Genomic DNA, 25,058 nt, shown 5'->3' with positions numbered 1-25,058 from the left:
ACGGAGACGAACTCAGGATGAACGCAGGCGAGCGCTCTCTAAGAATATCCTTCATGCTTGGCAGTTGGCACTGATTCCGCCGAGCAGTTCGAACGGCCATTGTCAGTGGGTGTGTCACAGCAGCAGCATGACCGACAAGTTGTCTCCGCCGCAGGTAAACCGTGCCCTAACACTCTCATCTTAATGCTGCTACGACTACGTCTGTAGTTGATTACGTAATGTCCTCTAAGTTTAGAGGTCACCTACTGAAGAAACGCTCCCCTTAACTCGTGTTAAGCACTACGCTTGCATGGCTATCTCTCTCTCTCTCTCTCTCTCTCTCTCTCTCTGTGTGTGTGTGTGTGTGTGTGTGTGTGTGTGTGTGTGTGTGTGTGTGTTAGCATCTCCTATTTCCTTGTAATTTTTGCTTTGATTTTCCCTGGTAACTTGCTTTATCTTTAGAATATACTTTTCTAAGAACTCTTTCCTCGACGCTTACGTACAGTATTGTTAATTAATAACATATGGTACGGACTAGTTTTCATTCAGTAGACATGGTATTCATATGTGAATCACGGACCCATGACCTATTTCTCCTCTGATTTTAACGCAGCGGCATTGCCTAATAACTATGTTATTACGGAAAACGGGTCCTTTCGTCTTACATGTAACGGATGTAGTTTGTTGCATTTATCTGTGTCATTACTGTGGTAGAATTTTTACAGTAGTATTACTGTTTACGTATATTCGTTCGTAAAGCATCTCTGTAAGTAGATACGTGTTTAGTGGACCTGCAATACGCTTAGTTGTTATGCAGATGCGTAGCGCTAACCTCGAGCTGTTTTTGTTTCGCAACAGCTGGGAGCTAGCCAGTTATGTTGTTGTTCCATTCTCAAATGAGTGAATGTTTTAGTATTGTATAAGAGTGATATTTTGGCGTGACTGATGCGAGGAAAACTAGCAAGAAAAATACTTTAAATTTTAGTATGATACGTTGTTAATACATTCGGAATGACTTAACTCATTGCTCTTCTGTCATATGGGGCTTCTCGGCCCTTTCCCCTCCCCGCTTATATATATATATATATATATGTGTGTGTGTGTGTGTGTGTGTGTGTGTGTGTGTGTGTGTGTGGTCTACGAGGAGAAGACGATCCACAGAGGGCGAGTAATGGGAAGGAAATTGGTTGTGGCTTATTCAGAGGAACTCCATCACCAAGGCTTAAAATGATTTAAGGAAACGATGGAAAGCCTTAATCTGAATGTCCCTGGAATATGAACGGCATTCCTCCCGAATACGAGATTGGTATATCAATCTATGCACCACCTCACTCCTTAACAGCTTAGAATTATTGCCATTTTATGCGGACCCTTGATAAAATGGCTCTTGTGACGACCAGTGCACGTGTGTTCATTCACTCGCTTGGTGAATATGAGGTACTTGCAATGAGGTATGTCGCTTGTGAATCCTAGAATCACGCATAATCCCATCGTACAAATGTTCTCTTTTTTTTCTCTCTCTCTCTCTCCCTCTCCCCTCTCTCCCCCTCTCGCTCTATCCCCCCAATCTGGCCCCCCTCCTCTCCAGCCCCCCCCCCCCCTACACACACAAATGTACTGTTCTGACCGGTCACCCTGAGCACTAGTTACGAATGAGGAGGAAATAGGCCATGGATTTGTTTACGAAAATATCCAGACTTCACATTCTTTTGAACAACGTTCCTACAGAATACTGAGGAAGGAGGATTCGAGGTTAACACCCCCTTTACGGCAAGGTCATCACAGAAGGAGCAAAAGTGCTGATTGGGGAAGGAAACTGGCGTTGGCATTTTCAAACATCTACATCTACATCTACATCCATACTCCGCAAGCCACCTGACGGTGTGTGGCGGAGGGTACCTTGAGTACCTCTATCGGTTCTCCCTTCTATTCCATTCTCGTATTGTTCGTGGAAAGAAGGATTGTCGGTATGCCTCTGTGTGGGCTCTAATCTCTCTGATTTTATCCTCATGGTCTCTTCGCGAGATATACTTAGGAGGGAGCAATATACTGCTTGACTCTTCGGTGAAGATATGTTCTCGAAACTTTGACAAAAGCCCGTACCGAGCTACTGAGCGTCTCTCCTGCAGAGTCTTCCACTGGAGTTTGTCTATCATCTCCGTAACGCTTTCGCGATTACTAAATGATCCTGTAACGAAGCGCGCTGCTCTCCATTGGATCTTCTCTATATCTTCTATCAACCCTATCTGGTACGGATCCCACACTGCTGAGCAGTATTCAAGCAGTGGGCGAACAATCGTACTGTAACCTACTTCCTTTGTTTTCGGATTGCATTTCCTTAGGATTCTTCCAATGAATCTCATCTGGCATCTGGTTTACCGACCATCAACATTATATGATCATTCCATTTTAAATCACTCCTAATGCGTACTCCCAGATAATTTATGGTATTAACTGCTTCCAGTTGCTGACCTGCTATTTTGTAGCTAAATGATAAAGGATCTATCTTTCTGTGTATTCGCAGCACATTACACTTGTCTACATTGAGATTCAATTGCCATTCCCTGCACCATGCGTCAATTCGCTGCAGATCCTCCTGCATTTCAGTACAATTTTCCATTGTTACAACCTCTCGATACCACAGCATCATCCGCAAAAAGCCTCAGTGAACTTCCGATGTTATCCACAAGGTCATTTATGTATATTGTGAATGAAACGAAACGAATGACCCGACATTTGTCTTGACCTAATATGAGGTGTCGTAACCATTGCACCACCTCGTTTGGTGACAACTTGTAGCACTTCGTATATGATGTATTCATCTCTTCGTAGTGCTTCATAAATTTGATTTGAGAACTGCAGTCCTGTTTCTCTCTACGTTCTCCTCAGTGCGGTGTGCGCTGACTTCCTTCCCTTACGTATGCACGGCCGGCCGGGGTGGCCGAGCGGTTCTAGGCGCTACAGTCTGGAACCGCGCGACCGCTACGGTCGCAGGTTCGACTCCTGCCTCGGGCATGATGTGTGTTATGTCCTTAGGTTAGTTAGGTTTAAACAGTTCTAAGTTCTAGCGGACTGATGACCTCACATGTTAAGTCTCATAGTGCTCAGGGCCATTTGAACAATTTTGAAGACAACCTTTTCCATGCGTAACCAAAAACACTTGCCTTTATATACACTATTTTAATTTTTAATTGTTTTTTTTTTCTTAAAGTCTATGAGACAGAGTTTATCAGCGGAATATTTGTGAATGTCTGCCTGAAGAAGAGCAAAGGAGGTATCCAGTAGTGTTGAGAATATAACTGAAGCTATCTTAAAGCATACATTTTGCTTTAACAAAATCTGGTTTGAGCCATTTCATGGATGTTTGTTATGTCCTTAGGTTAGTTAGGTTTAAGTAGTTCTAAGTTCTAGGGGACTGATGACCACAGAAGTTAAGTCCCATAGTGCTCAGAGTCATTTACGTATGCACGAAATACTAGACTGTTCTTTTTCTGTTAAATAAGTTAATAAATAAAGTATGCTATTTGATCTATATATTGTGTGTATAGACGTCCATATCTTGACAGTATCGTATTAATTACGGTAAAATACATTTTACGTGCGAAATTTACTTATTTCTTAATAATACTCATGATTTTCCTATGACTTTTTTCTAAAACCAATCTTTTTATCACTATAACTGAAGCAAATACAATGTATCAGACCTGCTCTCTGGCAGCACAATAATTTAGCTTTGAAACTGCTTGGCCGGCCGAAGTGGCCGTGCGGTTAAAGGCGCTGCAGTCTGGAACCGCAAGACCGCTACGGTCGCAAGTTCGAATCCTGCCTCGGGCATGGATGTTTGTGATGTCCTTAGGTTAGTTAGGTTTAACTAGTTCTAAGTTCTAGGGGACTAATGACCTCAGCAGTTGAGTCCCATAGATCTCAGAGCCATTTGAAACTGCTTCTTCTGAGTATTTCGTTATAAATTCTCTCTAACGAAGAAAAAGTGCTCACACTGACAGAAAATGGTCTCCAACAGCACGTAAGCATCTCTCATTCCACAACTGCTTCGACGTTGTCGCTACTAAAAAACTGCTTTCGCTATCCATTTTTCATCTGCCTTAATGAACCGAAGTCTGAAAGAGTCAAATCAGACTGTGAGGTGGGCACGGTACAAAGCACAGAGCTTCACACGCAGTTCGTCAGTTGTAATTTATCGGCTGCATGGATGTGCAGGGGGACAGTCTTCGTTCCGTGAAATACGTGACATGCATGACCGCCCTGAATGTCAGATGTGTTGTGTGTCTTTTTGGAAGCGCATCAGACAACTTCTTACTGCGCTGATACCTACAATGTAGGCTGCATAAACTCTCAATAGGCCTGAATTAATATCAGTGGATTCGTGGAGAAATATAATTAAACGTGGTTACTTTACAGGCGTTTAAATATCATACATCACTTTTTGAGACGCTGTCTTTACTGTCGTCTTTCAAACGATAACAAAACGCACGGGGGAGGTGTCAGTTTCTTCACTTGGCGCCCGAGTAAAGTCTTAGTAACCAATTTTGTATGAATTACGTTTGGAGAAACTATTTTGCATCTACTCTGTGAAGCGCGTAGGAAAGAGTACTTCACACTTCCTCTGTACTACCAAATTCTCAAAGGTGCACGAACAACTAAATACACGCATTCGTAAGTATTGACCTTTGGTCACCAATATAGCCTCTTTTGACGCCACTGTTCCTTTCGTATTTTCTGTCACAACTGATATTTGAAAACGATAAATTTACCATAAGTGCAATTGTATCGCTGATGGGGTGCACAAGTGTTTGTAACATAGTATGACTGTAGTAGATTCATAGCTTCTGTATCTATACAGTTCACTGTCATAAGACTATTGGTGGTGCCAACCATGTAATCCACGTAGTTAATAGCAAATAAACCTTTTTCTACTGCCGGCCGGAGTGGCCGTGCGGTTCTAGGCGCTACAGTCTGCAACCGCGTGACCACTACGGTCGCAGGTTCGAATCCTGCCTCGGGCATGGATGTGTGTGATGTCCTTAGGTTAGTTAGGTTTAAGTAGTTCTAAGTTCTAGGGGACTGATGACCACAGCAGTTAAGTCCCATAGTGCTCAGAGCCATTTTTTGAACCTTTTTCTACTATAAGGTGTTTCACAATGTTTTGATGACTTCCGATTTGAATAACACACAAACTAACCACGAAACAGAGCTGAACATTTTACACAAAATACATTTATTCAAACCCACTAATGAAATACTACATCGGACAAACGGCGACCATTTGCGGCTACACAATATTCGAGGCGTTTCTGAACACATCTATCGTAACTACTGGAGGAACTCTGGAAATTTCATCGTGAATTCGATCTTTTAACTGTTGCAAGTTTCTCGGCCGGTCGGAGTACACTCTCGCCTTCAAATAACCCCATAGGTAAAAGTCTGGAGCGGTTATATCAGGCAAGCGAGGCGGCCATTGGACAGAAGCGGATTTGGAAATCATGCGGTTATCAAACGCTTCACGGAGAACTTGAAAGGTCTTGTTGGATATGTGACGTGTCGCGCCATCTCGTTGGAACCAAGTTTTCGTAACGAACGACGAGTGCTTGCCGATAAACTGCCACGCAAACGTTCAATGTTCTCAGGAGTACGGACGGTTTTCCGAGGGCCGTTTGACTTTCGATTTGATGCACTGGTAGTTTCTCGAAGTTTCTTACTGAATTCAATATTGTCCGCGAGCAGAAATTGGATATCGTGGCTGAATCTTGAAGTGCTTACGAGCGACCCGTTGCACGCTCACGACAGATTTGTTGTAGCGAAAATAGCACTCCACCGCGAACGCATGATGGTGCTTCGACCAATATGACATGATTACTAACTTGTATCTTGGATAAAACTTGACACTCCGTACTAGTAATAGATGGCGACGCGGTCGCAGTATCTTGCTTTTAGCGCACGTTGTTCACATTTGAAATCGTCAGAACATTGTGAAACACCCTGTTCATTGATGGACCTGGAAAATATTGCACCACGAAGCGCCAATTAACAGACTTCGTGCATATGTTCATCACATTGCGGGTGTTGAATGATTAAATCTTCATTCCAGTCGGAATGTCCATCAACATCAGTATAAGATATGACTCACACGAGCACGAATACACTTGTATTTTCATTGGGGCATGTAAGAACACAGACTCCTCCCTTCATCTTCAGCTATTTCTTGCCATGCCCGAAACACATACTAGTTGAATTCGTATAATGTATCGGCTAGAGGCTGGTATAAAAGTGTATTTCCAGATCGCATTCCATACATATCTGTGGGTGACAGATTTGGTTACTGTGCAGGCAGTCAAGGGGGCGTGTATTTCTCAAGGCGTTTGTGGTGTGAACAGCAGTGTGGGGCAATGCATTTTACTGCTGGAATATGCGACTTTGTACCACACTCATGAAGGGTATGGAAATGGAAATGTGCGTTTGGCGTCATTGGCCGGGAGGCCCGTTGCGGGGCAGGTCCAGCCGCCTTGGTGCAGATCTTATTACATTCGACGCCACATTGGGTGACCTACGCGCCGAATGGGGATGAAATGATGATGAAGACAACACAACACCTAGTCCCTGAGCGGAGAAAATCTCGGACCCAGCCGGGAGTCGAACTCGGGGCCGTAGGACGGCAATGCGTTACGCTGACCACTCAGCTGTCGGGGCTATGAAGACAGGTTTACCATGATTCAAGGAATTGGACAGATATGAGTCCCGAGAATCAATACTTCCTGCAAAGGACCCTACTCACACACAGACACACACACACACACACACACACACACACACACACAAAACCGACCTGCCGACCGAACGACAAACTGAACGTGTGTAAGCACTTTGGCCAACCGACCGACCAACTTTCTTGTCGGGCGATTGCCTGGGTATGACCACCACCTTACCTGTCCCCCACCACCACTTTTTCCGGCCCACACCACCTCTTCACTTAAGAAATTGTGCCACGTATACCGTTGTCGTGCCAACCACCCCGCGAAAGTTCGTCTTTTGTCAAAATGGTTCAAATGGCTCTGAGCACTATGCGACTTAACTTCTGAGATCAAAAAAATGGTTCAAATGGCTCTGAGCACTATGCGACTTAACTTCTGAGGTCATCAGTCGCCTAGAACTTAGAACTAATTAAACCTAACTAACCTAAGGACAACACACACATCCATGCCCGAGGCAGGATTCGAACCTGCGATCGTAGCGGTCGCCCGACTCCAGACTGTAACGCCTAGAACCGCACGGCCACTCCGGCCGGCGTCTTTTGTCACTATGGCGCATTAATCGATAAGTAAAGTAGTTCGGAATGTGTGTAGGCTGCGCACGCGTGTATTAGGGCCCTTAACCTTTTAACAGGTCGTCTACAGAAATGTTGCGTCGATCTGGCCACCACAAATAAAAGCAAGACTAATTGCTAAAGGCCACAGTCACTCATTGTTTCAGCTGACTCTTGCTCTACACTATGCAAGTCTCTGTCGTCTGTGGTACGACGTCAAAGATAAACGACACAATTCGTGATCTGAACCCAGCATTTAGTGATGTGTTCTCAACGCTCCGTGGTGACACTGTCTATAACCTCCGCCCAGATTCGAGCTAAAGCCATTATCAGTCTTTTCGCGTGTCGGTATGATGCTCACATGTTCCTCACGCCAATTATTCGACCTTTCCAAAGTCCGAAAGCTGGTGCTAACCTGTACGTGTACCTCCTCTAAGCATTGTGTGTTGCTATCTCCGCCTGAAAGGTTCCAGGAACGTTAGACGCATTCAATAGCCATCAAGTATTCACACCATTCCTTATCAGTAGGAAAGGTTATTTTATGAATTGAAAATAAAAGAAATAAGCTCGCACAAGGATGAAATTTTGATGACCACATCACAGAGGCAAAACTGGAAGATCAATTCGGTAACATTCGGTGAAGATCTCTATGGTGCAACACTTTCCGTTACCGACAGTCTGTTGCCGTGTCACATACTTGGAGTTTACATTACTCGCAATTTCGATGCACCGCATGCAGGCTTTACCTCGCTCGTTCTTGAAACATGGTGAATAGCTGTTGCTGATGTGCAATACAGCCACAGCTCCAGGGTCTCCACAAAAGATGTTCATTTGGCTGCAGACCGGGGCTTTCAGTTGATAACTCCACCTTATTTTATTTGTATCAAGATGTAGCTTTTGTTTTGTTTTGAGAACGGGACACTTATTCTGTTGACATAGAATAGTTTTGGATGCAAACTGTTGTACTAGTGTGGAAAGCAGGATACTGCCTAAACAGTTTTCATAAGCACTTATGTTGTCGACCAAAATTAATATTCTGAGTTTTAACCATATGAAACCCGGTCTCACACTATCTCCACCGCAGTTCACTGTAGTTTCAACACACTCATCTATATGTCGGTCGTATTTGTATCGATCAAGTCTATCCACAGAGGATGAGGGCGTTGATTGCACCACCAAGAGCGACGTAGCACACCCATTCTTGTGGTCAATGGTTTCTGAGTAGCAACACAGCCACTGGAACTGTTATGACAGGCACACATATGGTGAAGTACATTCAAGTAAACATAGATTGCCTAAGCTCTGCAGGCCCGGCAATTTTCTTCTAGGTGGCTGCACGCTGACTGGTCCACCTGATAGAGTGTCGTGTTGCCTGCCGCAAGCGTCGCCGGTAGCAGCGCGCGACTCATGCTGTCTTAGTCGACCTGAGTCCATGTCTGACTACCATGAGGATTTCCTCTAGCTGGTGTCACTTCCGAATTTCATACCTGTACCCGCAGTGTAACGTAAAACAACGACAACAACAACCAAGTTGTATCAAGCTTAGATGGATGCTTCTGTCAGAGACGCCTGCTCTTCAAAATGGCTCTGAGCACTATGGCACTTAACTTTTAAGGTCATCAGTCCCCTAGAACTTAGAACTACTTAAACCTAACTAACCTAAGGACATCACACACATCCATGCCCGAGGCAGGATTCGAACCTGCGACCGCAGCAGCCGCGCGCTTCCAGACTGTAGCGCCTAGAACCGCTCGGCCACCTCGGGCGGCCGCCTGCTCTTCATCTGCAGTGACAATATCTGACAAAGATGTCTCTTGATTGGTTGGTGTGTGTGCACCGAGTTAGGTGGCACAGTGGCACAGTAGTTTGGGGGGGGGGGGGGGGATGCTCTCTCTGAACGCGTGAAAAATAGCTGACTTTATGGGTTTTTTAAGTTAAATAAAAATTAATGCTATATCCGATGACAGTTTTATTACTTACACTTTTGCCTTTAAGAAATCATTATTGTTTCCTCTTCGGACGCTCCCTGTAACCGCTGCACCAGGTGGAAGGACCCCTTGCCACCGGAACAGTGGTCGTCGGCGGGTATTCCCGAAGCCCTCCTACTGAACCTGTAATAAAATAATTTTGTATAAGTCATTTTCAATACATTTTCTATCAGTACACATAGGATAGCTGAAAAATATTAAGTTCTAACAAAAATGGTGATGTGTTGAACAAAATATAATTTTCTTCGCCCAAAAAATCGAAACAAAAGCGTGCATTGAAAACAGACTTTTAAAGATATCGCAAAACGGCTACGTGTGTTTGTAGAGAATTCAGCTTAATATATCGGTATCAAATTCGAATCAAAATCGTTTTCAAGTTATGTTTCTCGCTAATTTGAAAAATACCGTTCTGAGAATAACTCGTTTAAAATTTTGGTTCACATTTTTTTGTCATCATCATCATAATCATTTAAGACTGATTATGCCTTTCAGCGTTCAGTCTGGACCATAACCCCCTTATAAAATTCCTCCACGATCCCCTATTCAGTGCTAACATTGGTGCCTCTTCTGATGTTAAACCTATTACTTCAAAATCATTCTTAACCGAATCCAGGTACCTTCTCCTTGGTCTGCCCCGACTCCTCCTACCCTCCACTGCTGAACCCATGAGTCTCTTGGGTAACCTTGCTTCTCCCATGCGTGTAACATGACCCCACCATCTAAGCCTGTTCGCCCTGACTGCTACATCTATAGAGTTCATTCCCAGTTTTTCTTTGATTTCCTCATTGTGGACACTCTCCTGCCATTGTTCCCATCTACTAGTACCTGCAATCATCCTAGCTACTTTCATATCCGTAACCTCAACCTTGTTGATAAGGTAACCTGAATCCACCCAGCTTTCGCTCCCATACAACAAAGTTGGTCGAAAGATTGAACGGTGCACAGATAACTTAGTCTTGGTACTGACTTCCTTCTTGCAGAAGAGAGTAGATCGTAGCTGAGCGCTCACTACATTAGCTTTACTACACCTCGCTTCCAGTTCTTTCACTGTGTTGCCATCCTGTGAGAATATGCATCCTAAGTACTTGAAACCGTCCACCTGTTCTAACTTTGTTCCTCCTATTTGTCACTCAATCCGTTTATATTTCTTTCCCACTGACATTACTTTCGTTTTGGAGATGCTAATCTTCATACCATAGTCTTTACATTTCTGATCTAGCTCTAAAATATTAATTTGCAAACTTTCAATCGAATCTGCCATCACAACTAAGTCATCCGCATATGCAAGACTGCTTATTTTGTGTTCACATATCTTAATCTCACCCAGCCAGTCTATTGATTTCAACATATGATCCATAAATAATATGAACAACAGTGGAGACAAGTTGCAGCCTTGTCTTACCCCTGAAACTACTCTGAACCATGAACTCAATTTACCGTCAACTCTAACTGCTGCCTGACCATGTAAAGACCTTTAACTGCTTGGAAAAGTTTGCTTCCTATTCCATAATCTCGTAGAACAGACAATAACTTCCTCCTAGGAACCCGGTCATATGCCTTTTCTAGATCTATAAAGCATAGATACAATTCCCTGTTCCACTCATAACACTTCTCCATTATTTGCCGTAAGCTAAAGATCTAGTCCTGACAACCTCTACGAGGCCTAAACCCACACTGATTTTCATCCAATTGGTCCTCAACTGATACTCGCACTTTCCTTTCAACAATACCTGAGAAGATTTTACCCACAACGCTGATTAAAGAGATACCTCTGTAGTTGTTACAATCTTTTCTGTTTCCATGTTTAAAGATTGGTGTGATTACTGCTTTTGTCCAGTCTGATGGAACCTGTCCCGACTCCCAGGCCATTTCAAATATCCTGTGTAGCCATTTAAGACCTGACATTCCACTGTATTTGATGAGTTCCGACTTAATTTCATCCACCCCAGCTGCTTTATTGCACTGCAGTCTATTGACCATTTTCTCCACTTCCTGAAATGTGATGCTATTTCCATCATCATTCCTATTCCATTCTACCTCGAAATCTGAAACATTACTGATCGTATTTTCACCTACATTGAGCAACTCTTCAAAATATTCCCTCCATCTGCCCAAGGCATCCACAGGATTCACCAGCAGTTTTCCTGACCTGTCCAAAATACTTGTCATTTCCTTCTTACCTCCCTTTCGAAGACTGCTAATTACACTCCAGAATGGTTTTCCAGCAGCTTGACCCATAGTCTCCAACCTGTTTCCAAAGTCTTCCCAAGATTTCTTCTTGGATGCTGCAATTATCTGTTTGGCTTTGTTTCTTTCTTCAACATAACTTTCTCTGTCTACCTGAGTTCTAGTATGTAGCCATTTTTGATACGCCTTCTTTTTCCTTTTACAGGCTGCCTTGACTGTGTCATTCCACCAAGCTGCCTGCTTCATCCTACTTTTACACACTACTGTTCCAAGACAGTCTTTAGCCACTTCTAGCATTGTGTTCCTGTACCTTGTCCATTCCTTTTCCAATGACTGTAGTTGACTACATTCAACTAACTGGTACCTTCCTGAGATCGCTGTTATGTACTTGTGCCTGATTTCCTTATCCTGAAGTTTCTCCACTCTTATCCTCCTACATATGGACCTGACCTCCTGCACTTTCGGCCTCACAATCCCAATTTCACTGCAGATTAAATAATGATCAGTGTCATCAACGAATCCCCTGAATACACGTGTGTCCCTCACAGCCTTCCTCAATTCCTGATCTGTTATTATATAGTCAGTGACAGATCTGGTTTCCCTGCCTTCCCAAGTATACAGGTGAATGTTCTTATGTTAAAAAAAGGAGTTTGTGATTACTAAGCCCCATAATGGCACAGAAATCCAAGAGTTGTTTCCCGTTCCTGTTGGACTCCATATCCTCTCCAAATTTACCCATAACCTTTTCATACCCTTCTGTTCGATTTCCAATCCTGGCATTAAAATCACCCCTGAGCAGAACACTGTCCTTGTCCTTTAATCTAACAACTACATCACTGAGTGCCTCATAAAAACTATCCATCTTATCTTGATCTGTCCCTTCACAATGCGAATATACTGACACAATCCTAATTTTCTTGCAAGACACTGTCAAGTCTATCCACATCAGTCGTTCATTTACATACCTTATTGCAACTACGCTGGGTTCCATTTCTTTCTTGATGTAAAGCCCTACACCCCACTGTGCTATTCCTGCTTTGACTCCTGACAGGTAGACCTTGTATTCTCCCACTTCCTCTTCTTTCTCACCCCTTACTAACTGCTAAAACGTCCAGCCCCATCTTACTTGCAGCCTCTGCCAGCTCTACCTTCTTCCCAGAGTAGCCCCCATTGATATTAATAACTTCCCATCTCATTACCATTTGTTTGCCAAGTCGTATCTTAGGAGTCCCTGGTTTGTCAGTTAGAGGTGGGACTCGGTCACCTTCAAAGGTCCGAGGCATTTTGCTCTGATTGTTGCCAGCATCATATTTAAAGTACCAGGGAAGCAGGTTGCTAGCCTTACTTGCCCCGAGTCCCATTGGGTATTACCCCTAACGGTTGAGGGACTAACCGGTGGATTTGGTAGTCTTTGCCGTATGAGCACAAAGGTGACCAAGACTCAGAATATGTCCGAGATGCCCTGCCTTATTCCAAAGTAACTGGTATCCCGACTGTCGGGACCACTTACTTGGCCACTCATACGTTGCCCGTGGTTCATGAACTAGGACATGACTACAGGAAGTCCGCAGCTCGTGGTCGTGCGGTAGCTTTCTCGCTTCCCACGCCCGGGTTCCCGGGTTCGATTCCCGGCGGGGTCAGGGATTTTCTCTGCCTCGTGATGACTGGGTGTTGTGTGATGTCCTTAGGTTAGTTAGGTTTAAGTAGTTCTAAGTTCTAGGGGACTGATGACCGTAGATGTTAGGTCCGATAGTGCTCAGAGCCATTTGAACCATTTTGACTACAGGAACCCACACCATGATATTTTTTTGTGGGTAAATTAAAAATACCTCCAGTCACCGATCCCTGGACCATACAGCAATCCTTACAGACTCAAAAGGAGGTCCTTTTCCGTTTTCTTCGTGGCTATAATGGTCTGCGGGCCTCTTTGGCAGCTTCTGTCATCCGCTGCTCTGCTCGATCGATAAGCTTTTCGTCCGTTTTTGTGTAGAAGTTCTAACAGGCTGGATGGCCAAACGGAGGATTTGAACTTTCATAATTTCCATAATACCTGTTAGGCCATATTAGCCGCGATGTCACCTTTTTTTCCCCCTCTGTGAATAATTTTCGGAGATATCTTGTGACACACCGCCTTGTAGCTCGATAACAGTGTTCTTGGAGAACTTGGAATGAACACTACAATAAAGTAGACATCTCAGAGCACATCTTAACCAAAAAAATGATATTTTGAAATTTTCAAAGAGGAGTACTTCCTTAAGGCAGTGGAATCACATTGGGGAGGAATGCGGTTAAAGTCCCTCCTTGGCCATCCAGGTTCAGTTTTTCCGTGTTTTCCTTAAAACGCTTCAGGAGCATGACAAGAAAGTTCTTTAAAAAGTCCAAAACCATTTATTTTCCCGTTCTCATCCACTCCTCGTTGGTAATCGGTGTCTAGTGACTGTGTGGTAGACGGTATGTTAAACGTCGATGTTACATCTCTGTTCCTTCGTACAGTACACTTCAGATTTCGGCGGTCCCCATCAGTTTCTTATACTTACCAGAAAGATGATTTGGTTAAGCTCTTCCGTGATGTTTCCTCTTACCAATATGTAACGCCTGCGAATTTGTGCACCCCTACAAAAGCTGCTTGTTTCCATCTCTCACAATCTCTACTGTTGGTTCAGTCTAACAGTAAACAGGTCCATGGTAATTCATGGACTACGCCTGCGTTTATATTCAATCGGACGCAATGTCTAACTACACAGTGATCGCATTCAACAGGAAGTTTGGCGTTTAACGTCTCTTCAGCTAAAGGTTGAACAGATATAGCTCTGCTTTAATTGAAAGTGGATGCTGCATAGAAATTGGCGGTACTTGTTTAACCAATCAACCCGCATTCGCCTGCTATGATTTAGTAAAATTACGAAAATTTTTTATTGGAATAACGGGACGTGGATATGAACAATGGCCCTCCAAAAATGAGTTAAACGTCTGAACCACGGCGTCATCTCGCTCTGTAGGCAAATTCAGTAGGTGAGTGCAAAGGCTTTCAACTACTACCGAGACAACCCAATGTTGCGGCAAGCTTTACACAGCTGAACATACACGGCCATTCCATTTAACGTGCCGGTCGAGCTGACGCAGTGGTTCAAACGCTTATTTCCGGTAGAAGCAGAGTTCAAGTCAACGTGCAGTCGTCTATCTGTGGGTTTTCCGTGGTTTCCCTAAATCACTCAGGACTCGGTCACTGCTGCTTTTCTGCTCAATCCTCGTCCAATCAAAAGTCATTTTTCGGTTCTAATGACCCCATTTATCGAAGGGATGTTAAACACTAATCTTCCCTTCTTCATTTGGATTAATGATTTAAAAATATCTTCTGGCACTCAAAAATCCAGTATTGTCACCAAGAGACTCACTCTGTACCAGACGACTTATTTTCTTGAAGACGCCACACTTACATTGTTATTGCAGTTCTCATGTAATTCACAGCACAATCGTATCCTGTGCGTGGCGTGATGGGGGTCGATTCTCTACTCTTTGGTCTAAACATCTATTACACATTTTGTTCAATTTTGATCTTTCTTTTAGGGCTCCATTTAGGGCTGCTGGTTGTTAACATTGTAACGCCTGCCTGGTTCAAATGGCTCTGAGCACTATGCGACTTAACAATTGAGGCCATCAGTCCCCTAGACTTAGAACTGCTTAAACCTAACTAACCTAAGGACATCACACACCTCCATGCCCGAGGCAGGATTCGAACCTGCGACCGCAGCAGCAGCGCGGCTCCGGACTGAAGCGCCTAGAACCGCTCGGTCACAACGGCCGACTTAACATTGTAACTCCAAGAGGATTTAAGCTGATGAGGCCCATCTATGCTCAAGGTGGGCGGGTGGTCTATCGAGACACGGTTGGGGTGTCTCCAGCACCTAGCTGTCAGGAGATCGCCGCGCGGGATTAGCCGAGCGGTCTGAGCCGCTGCAGTCATGGACTGTGTGGCTGCTCCCGCCGGAGGTTCGAGTCCTCCCTCGGTCATGGGTGTGTGTGTTTGTTCTTAGGATAATTTAGGTTAAGTAGTGTGTAAGCTTAGGGACTGATGACCTTAGCAGTTAAGTCCCATAAGATTTCACATACATTTTTTGGTCAGGAGATCTTATGGTGTTCTATTCATCTCCTCATTCTGTTTGATTATTCTGACGCATCTCATGCAACTTCGTTTTAAAACATGAGAGTGACTTGCTAATGTATACTTTCGGCACGTTTATCCTTTTATGACAGCACAAGGGAGAACTCTTTACCAAACGAGCATGCTTGTGAATACAAACAGTGGCGCTCTTCCCACGCCCAGTTCTGCCCTCCTGTTTACTTTGGCCAATTTACACCATAGACTTTACAAACAGGACACAGAACACCGAAATTGCGTAACAAGGAATTATAAGCTTACTTTTAGTGCTGCATTTTATTACATTTAGTCTGTTGCAACAAATTTGAGCTAATTTTATGTGTATTAGGTGATTTTGACAGAAGACATTTTATAAAATGTGTGAGATTATATTTGTGATGAAAACGTATGTTTCTGTCATTTTACAGCAGCAAAGTTAGATGAAATCATTTGAGTAAATACTGGGTTTTTCAGAGAAAATGAAGGGGCAAATTAGGCGGGGGGGAGGGGTGGTGGTGGATAGATTGGGTTTGCTGTAGGATGGGGCAGAGGGGGTAGTGAGTATAGGGGGGGAGAGGGGGGAGAGGCGGAGAGTGGGGAGTGATGGGAAGGTGTGATGAGAGAGGGAGAGGGCAGGGGAGAGAGTGAAGGGGTCCGTACATAATCATACCCGGCCCAGCAGTTTCCGATTTGTAGTGAAATATAAACCTAGTCGATTTAACGAAAGAGAGGTGTATGTGGGAGAAAGTGGTATGCACAGAGCGTGGACAAGAATATGGAAAAACACAATAATATATATATAAGGGGTGGTCAAAAATATGAAAAGACGTAAAATACGGTGTAGGGAAACATTTGGTATTCAAAAAAACTTCCACTCGTCTCGGAATGGATAAATACAGGTCCTGTATCGTTTTCTAAGGAATCTCATACCATTTTTCCTGCAAAATAGTGATAAATTCAGGTACCGATGATGGAAGTGGATAATGATCATGCACCCGTCTCCTCGAAGTAAACCACAAAGGCTCAATAATATTACGATGTGGGACTGGTGACAAGGTACGATGCAACACTTCATCATTGTGCTCACAAAATCAGCCGTGGACGATGTGAGCTTGTGTGACCAGGGGCCATATCGTCTTGGAACACAGCATGACAATGGGGAACAAACATTCTACCGAGGGATGGACCTCATAAGCCAAAATGGTCACAAAATCCTTGGCAGTAATGCGACGTGGCACAGTAATCATGGGACCATGGAATACCACGATATGGCCGCCAAAATCATCATCGGAATACCGCCTGTCAGGATCTCTCAACACAGTCTGTAGTCCGCGTAGTGTCTTGGCTGATGTTTTTCCGCTTTCCATGCATACAGAGTAAATTTTCGATACGGTGCCTCTTGAAACACCAAACATTTCGGCTACCTTGGTTACGGAAACGAGCACCAACATTTGCCCATATTCGAATTCACTTAGCTCCAATATAATGCACTCACTGCTACACAAAACACTGTTATGGTCACAACTGACACTTTGCCTCGTATTGAGGACGTTGCACAGAAGCTGTTCATTATCAAATTCAACAGCGCAACCTGCAGGCTTGTCTAACATCTGCATTTATGTTCAAGCATGCATTTCTCGCGGTGTTTCCATATTTTTGTCTACCCCTGTACATTGAGTCTTCCCGGAATGAACACTCTCTGAATGGAAGCTGACAGGAAATGTTACCTGGTTGTGAATGAATGGTCGACAGCGTACAGCAGATACGTTCCGGTACACATGAGGACGCTCGATACTATAAGCACGAATACAAGTACACTATAAACAGCTTAGTTCCAGACACTAGATCATTACTGAGTCACTTCCAACCAATCTAATCTCTGCCTTTAGTTGGTTGTTATGACGACGTCACTCCAAGTATATATACAAGAATTAAATCAGCTGTGGAACTATACCACTAGTTTTAATTGCACTTACCGAGCGAGTTGGTCAACTTCCTTTCTTAATTCCACATGGAAAGAAAGTGGGCCCACTGAGTTTCTCATCTGCATCTAATTACAAAAATTATGGGAGTTAATGACCTCATCTCTCTATGTTCAGTAATGTTTGTTAATCCTCTCCTTGCCATGATAATTTCATTAACGTGTTCGGCGAAGTGTAACGTCTGTATCAGATGCTTGTAGTTGAATATGAGGGGTAGCTATAAATAAACTTCTGCATACATAATGGTCAGAAACAGTCTGAAAAGCTAGTAAGGGTGTTGCAGAATAGGCTGTGCTGAGAAATAATTGTTAAGAAAAAAATTCAGTACGTTGAGCTGTTCCCGAGTTAGTCAGCATTAAAGTTAGCCAATCAGGCCCTTGCGCGCACAATTACAAGCGGCCTACCGGAAACGTCTTCGTCGAAGGCATTCTTCATTTGGTTTCCTAAAACCAAAAAAGAGAGCGGTACAAAAATTGGTCATGGAATGGTGGTAAGTATCAAACACAAACCAAAGGCTGAGCAGTCTTGTGCGCCATCATCTAGGCAATGGGAACAAGTGATACTAATTGTATCTGGCAGGCCGCTGGAATTTACGTACGTAACGCCCTGATTGGCTAAGTTCAGTGTTAATTAATTCGGAAACGTCGGAAACGGTGCAACGTACAGATTTTTTTCTGTTCCAATTATTTCTCAGCACAACCTACCCTGCAACACCCTTACACGATTTTCAGAATGTTTGAAATTAATTATTTTGATCGCTGACTTACTCCAGTAACGTTTCCAAAAATAATTTTCAGACTGTTTCTGGTCACCTTGTATAAGAGTCTCCGTATGAAAAATCAAACTATCGTCTGTGTAGCAAACGTGATGAGAACATTTTGAAGTACGTGGGGAATATAAGCAATGAATGAAAAAGAAGAAAGGAAGGTTAGTGTGTAACGACCATTCGACAACGGAACTGACCTGAAACGATTAACGGAAACCATGAAAAATCCAAATCTTAGATGGCCAAATGTGGAGCTGAACCACTGTTCTTACGAATGCGAGCCCAATGTCTTAACATTGCGTCACCTAGCTAGGTAAATAACGAACAAGCAGTTACAATGAAAAACTTGCAATTTGTTGCTGTACAACATATAAAAACGACGTACGTGGGAGTAGAGCTGGCGGCCTGAGGATTCTGTACAGACTGATGATCATGATGATACTTTCGTATTACTTAATGGCTTGTCCTAACCTATCACAGTTTTCCAACCAGGTAAAGGGGACCTAGAGTTTAACGTGGAATCCGAACCATGTGTTGTTTCTGGCGACTCGACGCATCGTTGGGAGATGAAGGCTAGGTTAAAACGAAAACTGGAAACTCCGTGGCCCGACCGAAATTCAGTCCAGCTACCTCCCGATTTCCAGGCACGTGCTTTACCACTAGACCACCAGGTCCGGCATGTACAGAAGTAGAACATCTATGGGTTTTGATGAGTGAGTGTGCGAGTATCAAAAAATCTGACATATATGGTCATTTCTTTTTACTGCATTGACTTGACAGATAGACAGACAGACAGACAAAGTGACCCTATAAGGGTTCCAATTTTACCGATTGAGATATGGATCGTTAAAAAGAATATTTTGGGGTCATAGCATCCCGTTTTACTAGGAAGTTTGCGTGAAATGGCTCAAACCAGATTTTCGTAAAGCAAAATGTATGCTTTAAGATAGCTTCAGTTATATTCTCAACACTACTGGATACCTCCTTTGCTCTTCTTCAGGCAGACATTCACAAACATTCCGCTGATAAACTCTGTCTCATAGACTTTAAGAAAAAAAAACAATTAAAAATTAAAAGAGTGTATATGAAGGCAAGTGTTTTCGGTTACGCATTGAAAAGGTTGTCTTCAAAATTGTTCAAATGGCTCTGAGCACTATGGGACTTAACATGTGAGGTCATCAGTCCCCTAGAACTTAGAACTACTTAAACCTAACTAACCTAAGGACATCACACACATCCAAGCCCGAGGCAGGATTCGAACCTGCGACCGTAGCGGTCGCGCGGTTCCAGACTAAAGCGCCTAGAACCGCCCGGCCACTCCGGCCATCTTCAAATTTGTTACTGAAACGTTGTACAAAACAGCGGGACTTACTGTTGAGTCCCATATTGCATGGAAAGAAATATGTCCTACGCATACCCCTCCTACATGACAGCCTATCACACGTTAGCGAAGCAGATTGCGCGGACATTGGCCAGTCACGCCGCACTCCTTCCGGCCTTGAGCGACAATATCTTCAACGAACATTTGGCACGGGTGAAATAGGTCGTGACGGAACGCCACACAGTGGCAACGAAGACAAATATGAAGGAAGATTTCGCAGTTCGTAGTTTATCATCACTACACCCGTGATAGAACAATATGACTAGTCACTTAGTAGGAGTGTCCCAGGATAGCTGCCGTGAGCCTCAGTCTGCGAGACAGGTGAAGTCAGTACGCAGCTGTATGCCCTGTTCTGTGAGCTACCTCCGAATAGCGTTGGCCATGACGGTTCGTGCACTGCTTGTCAATCAGTGCCTACACTCAGCGTTCGCTATTTGACCTACCACCTACACTATCTCATCAAAAGTATCCAACACCCCTAAGGAATGTGAAGCTCAGAAATAGATGTGACGAGAGCCGGACTCGCACCTAAAAAGAGGCAGGGACTATTACACTGAAGCGCCAAAGAAATTGGTATAGGCATGCGTATTCAAATACAGAGATAAGTAAACAGGCAGACTACGGCGCGACGGTCGGCAACGCCTACATAAGACAACAAGTGTCTGGAGTAGTTGTTAGATCGGTTACTGCTCCTACAATGACACGTTATCAAGATTTAAGTGAGTTTGAACGTGGTGTTATAGTCGGCGCACGAGCGATGGGACACAGCATATCCGAGGTAGCGATGAAGTGCGGATTTTCCCATACGACCATTTCACGTGTGTACAGTGAATATCAGAAATTCGGAAAAGCATCAAATCTCTGACATCGCTGCGACCGGAAAAGATCCTGCAAGAACGCTACCAACGACAACGGAAGAGAACCGTTCAACGTGACAGAAGTTCTACCGTTCAGCGAAACATCATCGTTGTGGGCTTTCGGAGCCGAAGTCCCACTAGTGTATCCGTGATGATTGCACGATACAAAGCTTTACGCCTCGCCTACGCCCGTCAACACCGACATTGAACTGTTGATGACCGGAAACATGTTGCCTGGTCGGACGAATCTCGTTTCAAATTCTATTGAGTGGATGGACATGTACAGGTATGGAGACAACCTCATGAATCCATGAACCCTGCATGTCAGCAGGGGACTGTTGAAGCTGGTGGAGGCTCTGTAATGGTGTGGGGCGTGTACAGTTGGATTGATATGGGACCCCTGAAACGCCTAGATACGACTCTGACAGGTGACACGTACGTAAGCATTCTGTCGGATCACCTGCATCCATTCATGTCCATTGTGCATTCCACCCCACTGGTCCAGAATTGCTATGAGTGTCTCCAGGAACACTCTTCTGAGTTTAAACACTTCCACTGGCCACCAGACTCCCAAGACATGAACATTATTGAGCATATCTGGGATGCCTTGCAACGTGCTGTTCAGGTGAGCTCTCCACCCCCTCGTACTGTTACGGATTTATGGACAGCCCTGCAGGATTCATGATTTCAGTTCCTTCCAGCACTACTTCAGACATTAGTCGAGTCCATGCCACGTCGTGTTGCGACATTTCAGAGTGCTCGCCTTTGGGATGTCACGCACGAGGCACGGGTTCGATTCCCGTGTGGGGTGGGAAATTTTCTCCCCTCAGGGACTGGGTGTTGTGTTGTCGTCATCATCATTTCATCCCTATTGTCGACGCGCAAGTCGCCCAATGTGGCGTCGCACTCAATAAGAGTTGCACTTGGCGGCCGAACTTCTCGCCTGGGAACTCCCAGCCACTGACGCCTTACGATTATTTCCATTTCCAGGGTGCTCGCAGGGGCAGATGTACCGGTTTCTCTGGCTCTTCAGCGTATGTTGGCAGTAGAGCAGAGGCAGCAACAAATTGGTTCTGTCAAGAGAACTCAGAGACTTTGAACGTGGACTACTCGTTGGAGGTTAACCGACCGTAAGAAATCCACTTGGGACGTGCAGCCCTTCTAAGGCTACGCAACTCGACTGTTGGTGATTTGACTGTGAAATGGAAACGCGAAGGAATAACCACAGCTATTGCAAGACCAGGCATACCTCTTGTACTGACGGATAGGCTAGATAGGCGTTGCCGACCGCAGCGTCGTATTCTGCCTGTTTATACACTCCTGGAAATTGAAATAAGAACACCGTGAATTCATTGTCCCAGGAAGGGGAAACTTTATTGACACATTCCTGGGGTCAGATACATCACATGATCACACTGACAGAACCACAGGCACATAGACACAGGCAACAGAGCATGCACAATGTCGGCACTAGTACAGTGTATATCCACCTTTCGCAGCAATGCAGGCTGCTATTCTCCCATGGAGACGATCGTAGAGATGCTGGATGTAGTCCTGTGGAACGGCTTGCCATGCCATTTCCACCTGGCGCCTCAGTTGGACCAGCGTTCGTGCTGGACGTGTAGACCGCGTGAGACGACGCTTCATCCAGTCCCAAACATGCTCAATGGGGGACAGATCCGGAGATCTTGCTGGCCAGGGTAGTTGACTTACACCTTCTACAGCACGTTGGGTGGCACGGGATACATGCGGACGTGCATTGTCCTGTTGGAACAGCAAGTTCCCTTGCCGGTCTAGGAATGGTAGAACGATGGGTTCGATGACGGTTTGGATGTACCGTGCACTATTCAGTGTCCCCTCGACGATCACCAGTGGTGTACGGCCAGTGTAGGAAATCGCTCCCCACACCATGATGCCGGGTGTTGGCCCTGTGTGCCTCGGTCGTATGCAGTCCTGATTGTGGCGCTCACCTGCACGGCGCCAAACACGCATACGACCATCATTGGCACCTAGGCAGAAGCGACTCTCATCGCTGAAGACGACACGTCTCCATTCGTCCCTCCATTCACGCCTGTCGCGACACCACTAGAGGCGGGCTGCACGATGTTGGGGCGTGAGCGGAAGACGGCCTAACGGTGTGCGGGACCGTAGCCCAGCTTCATGGAGACGGTTGCGAATGGTCCTCGCCGATACCCCAGGAGCAACAGTGTCCCTAATTTGCTGGGAAGTGGCGGTGCGGTCCCCTACGGCACTGCGTAGGATCCTACGGTCTTGGCGTGCATCCGTGCGTCGCTGCGGTCCGGTCCCAGGTCGACGGGCACGTGCACCTTCCGCCGACCACTGGCGACAACATCGATGTACTGTGGAGACCTCACGCCCCACGTGTTGAGCAATTCGGCGGTACGTCCACCCGGCCTCCCGCATGCCCACTATACGCCCTCGCTCAAAGTCCGTCAACTGCATATACGGTTCACGTCCACGCTGTCACGGCATGCTACCAGTGTTAAAGACTGCGATGGAGCTCCGTATGCCACGGCAAACTGGCTGACACTGACGGCGGCGGTGCACAAATGCTGCGCAGCTAGCGCCATTCGACGGCCAACACCGCGGTTCCTGGTGTGTCCGCTGTGCCGTGCGTGTGATCATTGCTTGTACAGCCCTCTCGCAGTGTCCGGAGCAAGTATGGTGGGTCTGACACACCGGTGTCAATGTGTTCTTTTTTCCATTTCCAGGAGTGTATATCTCTGTATTTGAATATGCATGTCTATACCAGTTTCTTTGGCGCTTCAGTGTATTTTCCGTCGTTAGGGCGGGGGCTGCTTATAACACTTAAGAGAACACTAAATATGGAAGGATATGAATATATTTTACAGCATTTTGTTCTGCATACAGTAGAGGAACAATTTGGAGACGGTGACTGTTTACCAGCATGACAACGCACCCTGCTATAAAGCAGCATTTGTTAGGCAATGCTTTGTGGACAACATTGATGAAATGGACTGGCCTGCCCAGAGTCTCCACCTGAATGCAATGGAACTTCTTTGGGATGTGTCAGAATGTGGAATCTGCTCCAGACCCCAGCTTTCAACATTACTTCCTCCTCTGGTTTCAGCTCTTGATAATGAATGGGCTCTCATTCCTCCACGGACATTCAGACACGTCATTGGAAGTGTCTCTTGTAGATTCCACACCGTCATAAAGGCGACGGGTGAAAACACTCCTTATTAATGTCCACTAATAGGTGCCCGGATAGTTTCGTGCAGAGCGTGTGTTTCAATTAGATCGTCTACTGATATTGTGGAACTGCAGCTACAGTGTTAGTGGTATTTTGATAATAGTTTCGCCAATGACTCGATGTCCTTATCGAGTCCTATGCCGACTCTTCGGCGACTGCACAGTACTGGTACGCGAAGCTATCCATGTTTGTGAACTGTATTGCATTCTGGAGGTTCTAATGAAAGCGATGATCATTAAAAGCTGGGACCCATAATACGTATACTCTTCATATAGAGTGTGTTGCTTTCCTATCTAGGGTGAGTGAAGAAAGAAGAGTTTAATTTTGACCATCTAAAATTTGTCACGAATGAGGACGCGCAAATGTTAAACCACTGGACTCGCATTTGAGAGGAGCGGAATTCAAATCCATTTCTACACGACCTGATTTAGGTTTTTTGGCGTTTCCATAAACTGATTAAGATCAATACAGTGATGTTTACGTGGCAAATGACACGGCCAATATCCTTCCCCATCCCTCTGCAACTGAGCAAATACTCAACCTCTGGTGACCACAAGATCAACGGGACATATAACCCAAACCCTGTTTCCTTTCGCGATACGTAAATCAGTTTTTAACCTTTTTGTCATTGCAGGAGAAATTGTGGAAGGAAAAAAATAAAAGGTGTGTTAAGAAAATAACGAGATTTTTTAGAGAATTTTATTTATTTGTCTACATCAATGTTATCCCATTCAAAATAGTCTCAATTAGATACTGTACACTTAAGCTAGTCGTTTTCCAATCCCCGAAACGGTTCTGGAACTCAATCGTTGGGATTGCTTTTAGCTCTCTCAACAGTGCTTTTTAAATCTCACTCATGCTTGTAAAACGACGGGCCTTTAAGGTTTTTCTTTATTTTTGGAATTAGAAAAAAGTTAAATTTGGCTGTGTCTGGCGAATGTGGAGACTGGGGTATCACAGTATTGCTTTTGGCCAAAAATTTGGGAGCAAGCATCGAAGTGTGAGCAGGTGCATTATCGTGGTGCAAAATTCATGAATGGCTTCACCACATATATGAAAGTTTTTTTCTATTTATTGCCTCTTTCATATTACGTTGAACTTTTAAATAGGTAGTACCTCTTATTCATCATTCTTCCTTATTGGCGATCCAGAATGCATGACTGGTCTGCAATTCACAATTACTGTAAGAGCCTGGACGAGGCTTCACCTTACCACATGGAGACCCTT

The 25,058-nt window shown here is 44.7% G+C and overlaps 1 protein-coding gene across 2 annotated transcripts in view; it reads left to right on the top strand.

Annotated features, from left to right (window-relative positions):
- LOC126470326 (UTP--glucose-1-phosphate uridylyltransferase-like) overlaps positions 1-25,058 on the top strand; it is a 201,421-nt gene that overhangs the window by 22,279 nt on the left and 154,084 nt on the right. Inside the window, exon 1 of one of the 2 annotated variants that reach the window (XM_050098111.1) lies at positions 24-154. The exons of the other annotated variant lie outside the window; for it this stretch is intronic. Within the exon in view, the coding sequence (XP_049954068.1) occupies positions 128-154 (27 nt within the window). The 5' untranslated portion in view covers positions 24-127. Of the gene's footprint in view, positions 1-23; positions 155-25,058 lie in introns of those variants that run through there. 2 annotated transcript variants of the gene reach the window in all.

The sequence above is a fragment of the Schistocerca serialis genome, chromosome 3, assembly GCF_023864345.2.
Source record: "Schistocerca serialis cubense isolate TAMUIC-IGC-003099 chromosome 3, iqSchSeri2.2, whole genome shotgun sequence".
Lineage (NCBI taxonomy): Eukaryota > Metazoa > Arthropoda > Insecta > Orthoptera > Acrididae > Schistocerca > Schistocerca serialis.
This window is presented reverse-complemented; position numbering and strand designations above follow the sequence as displayed.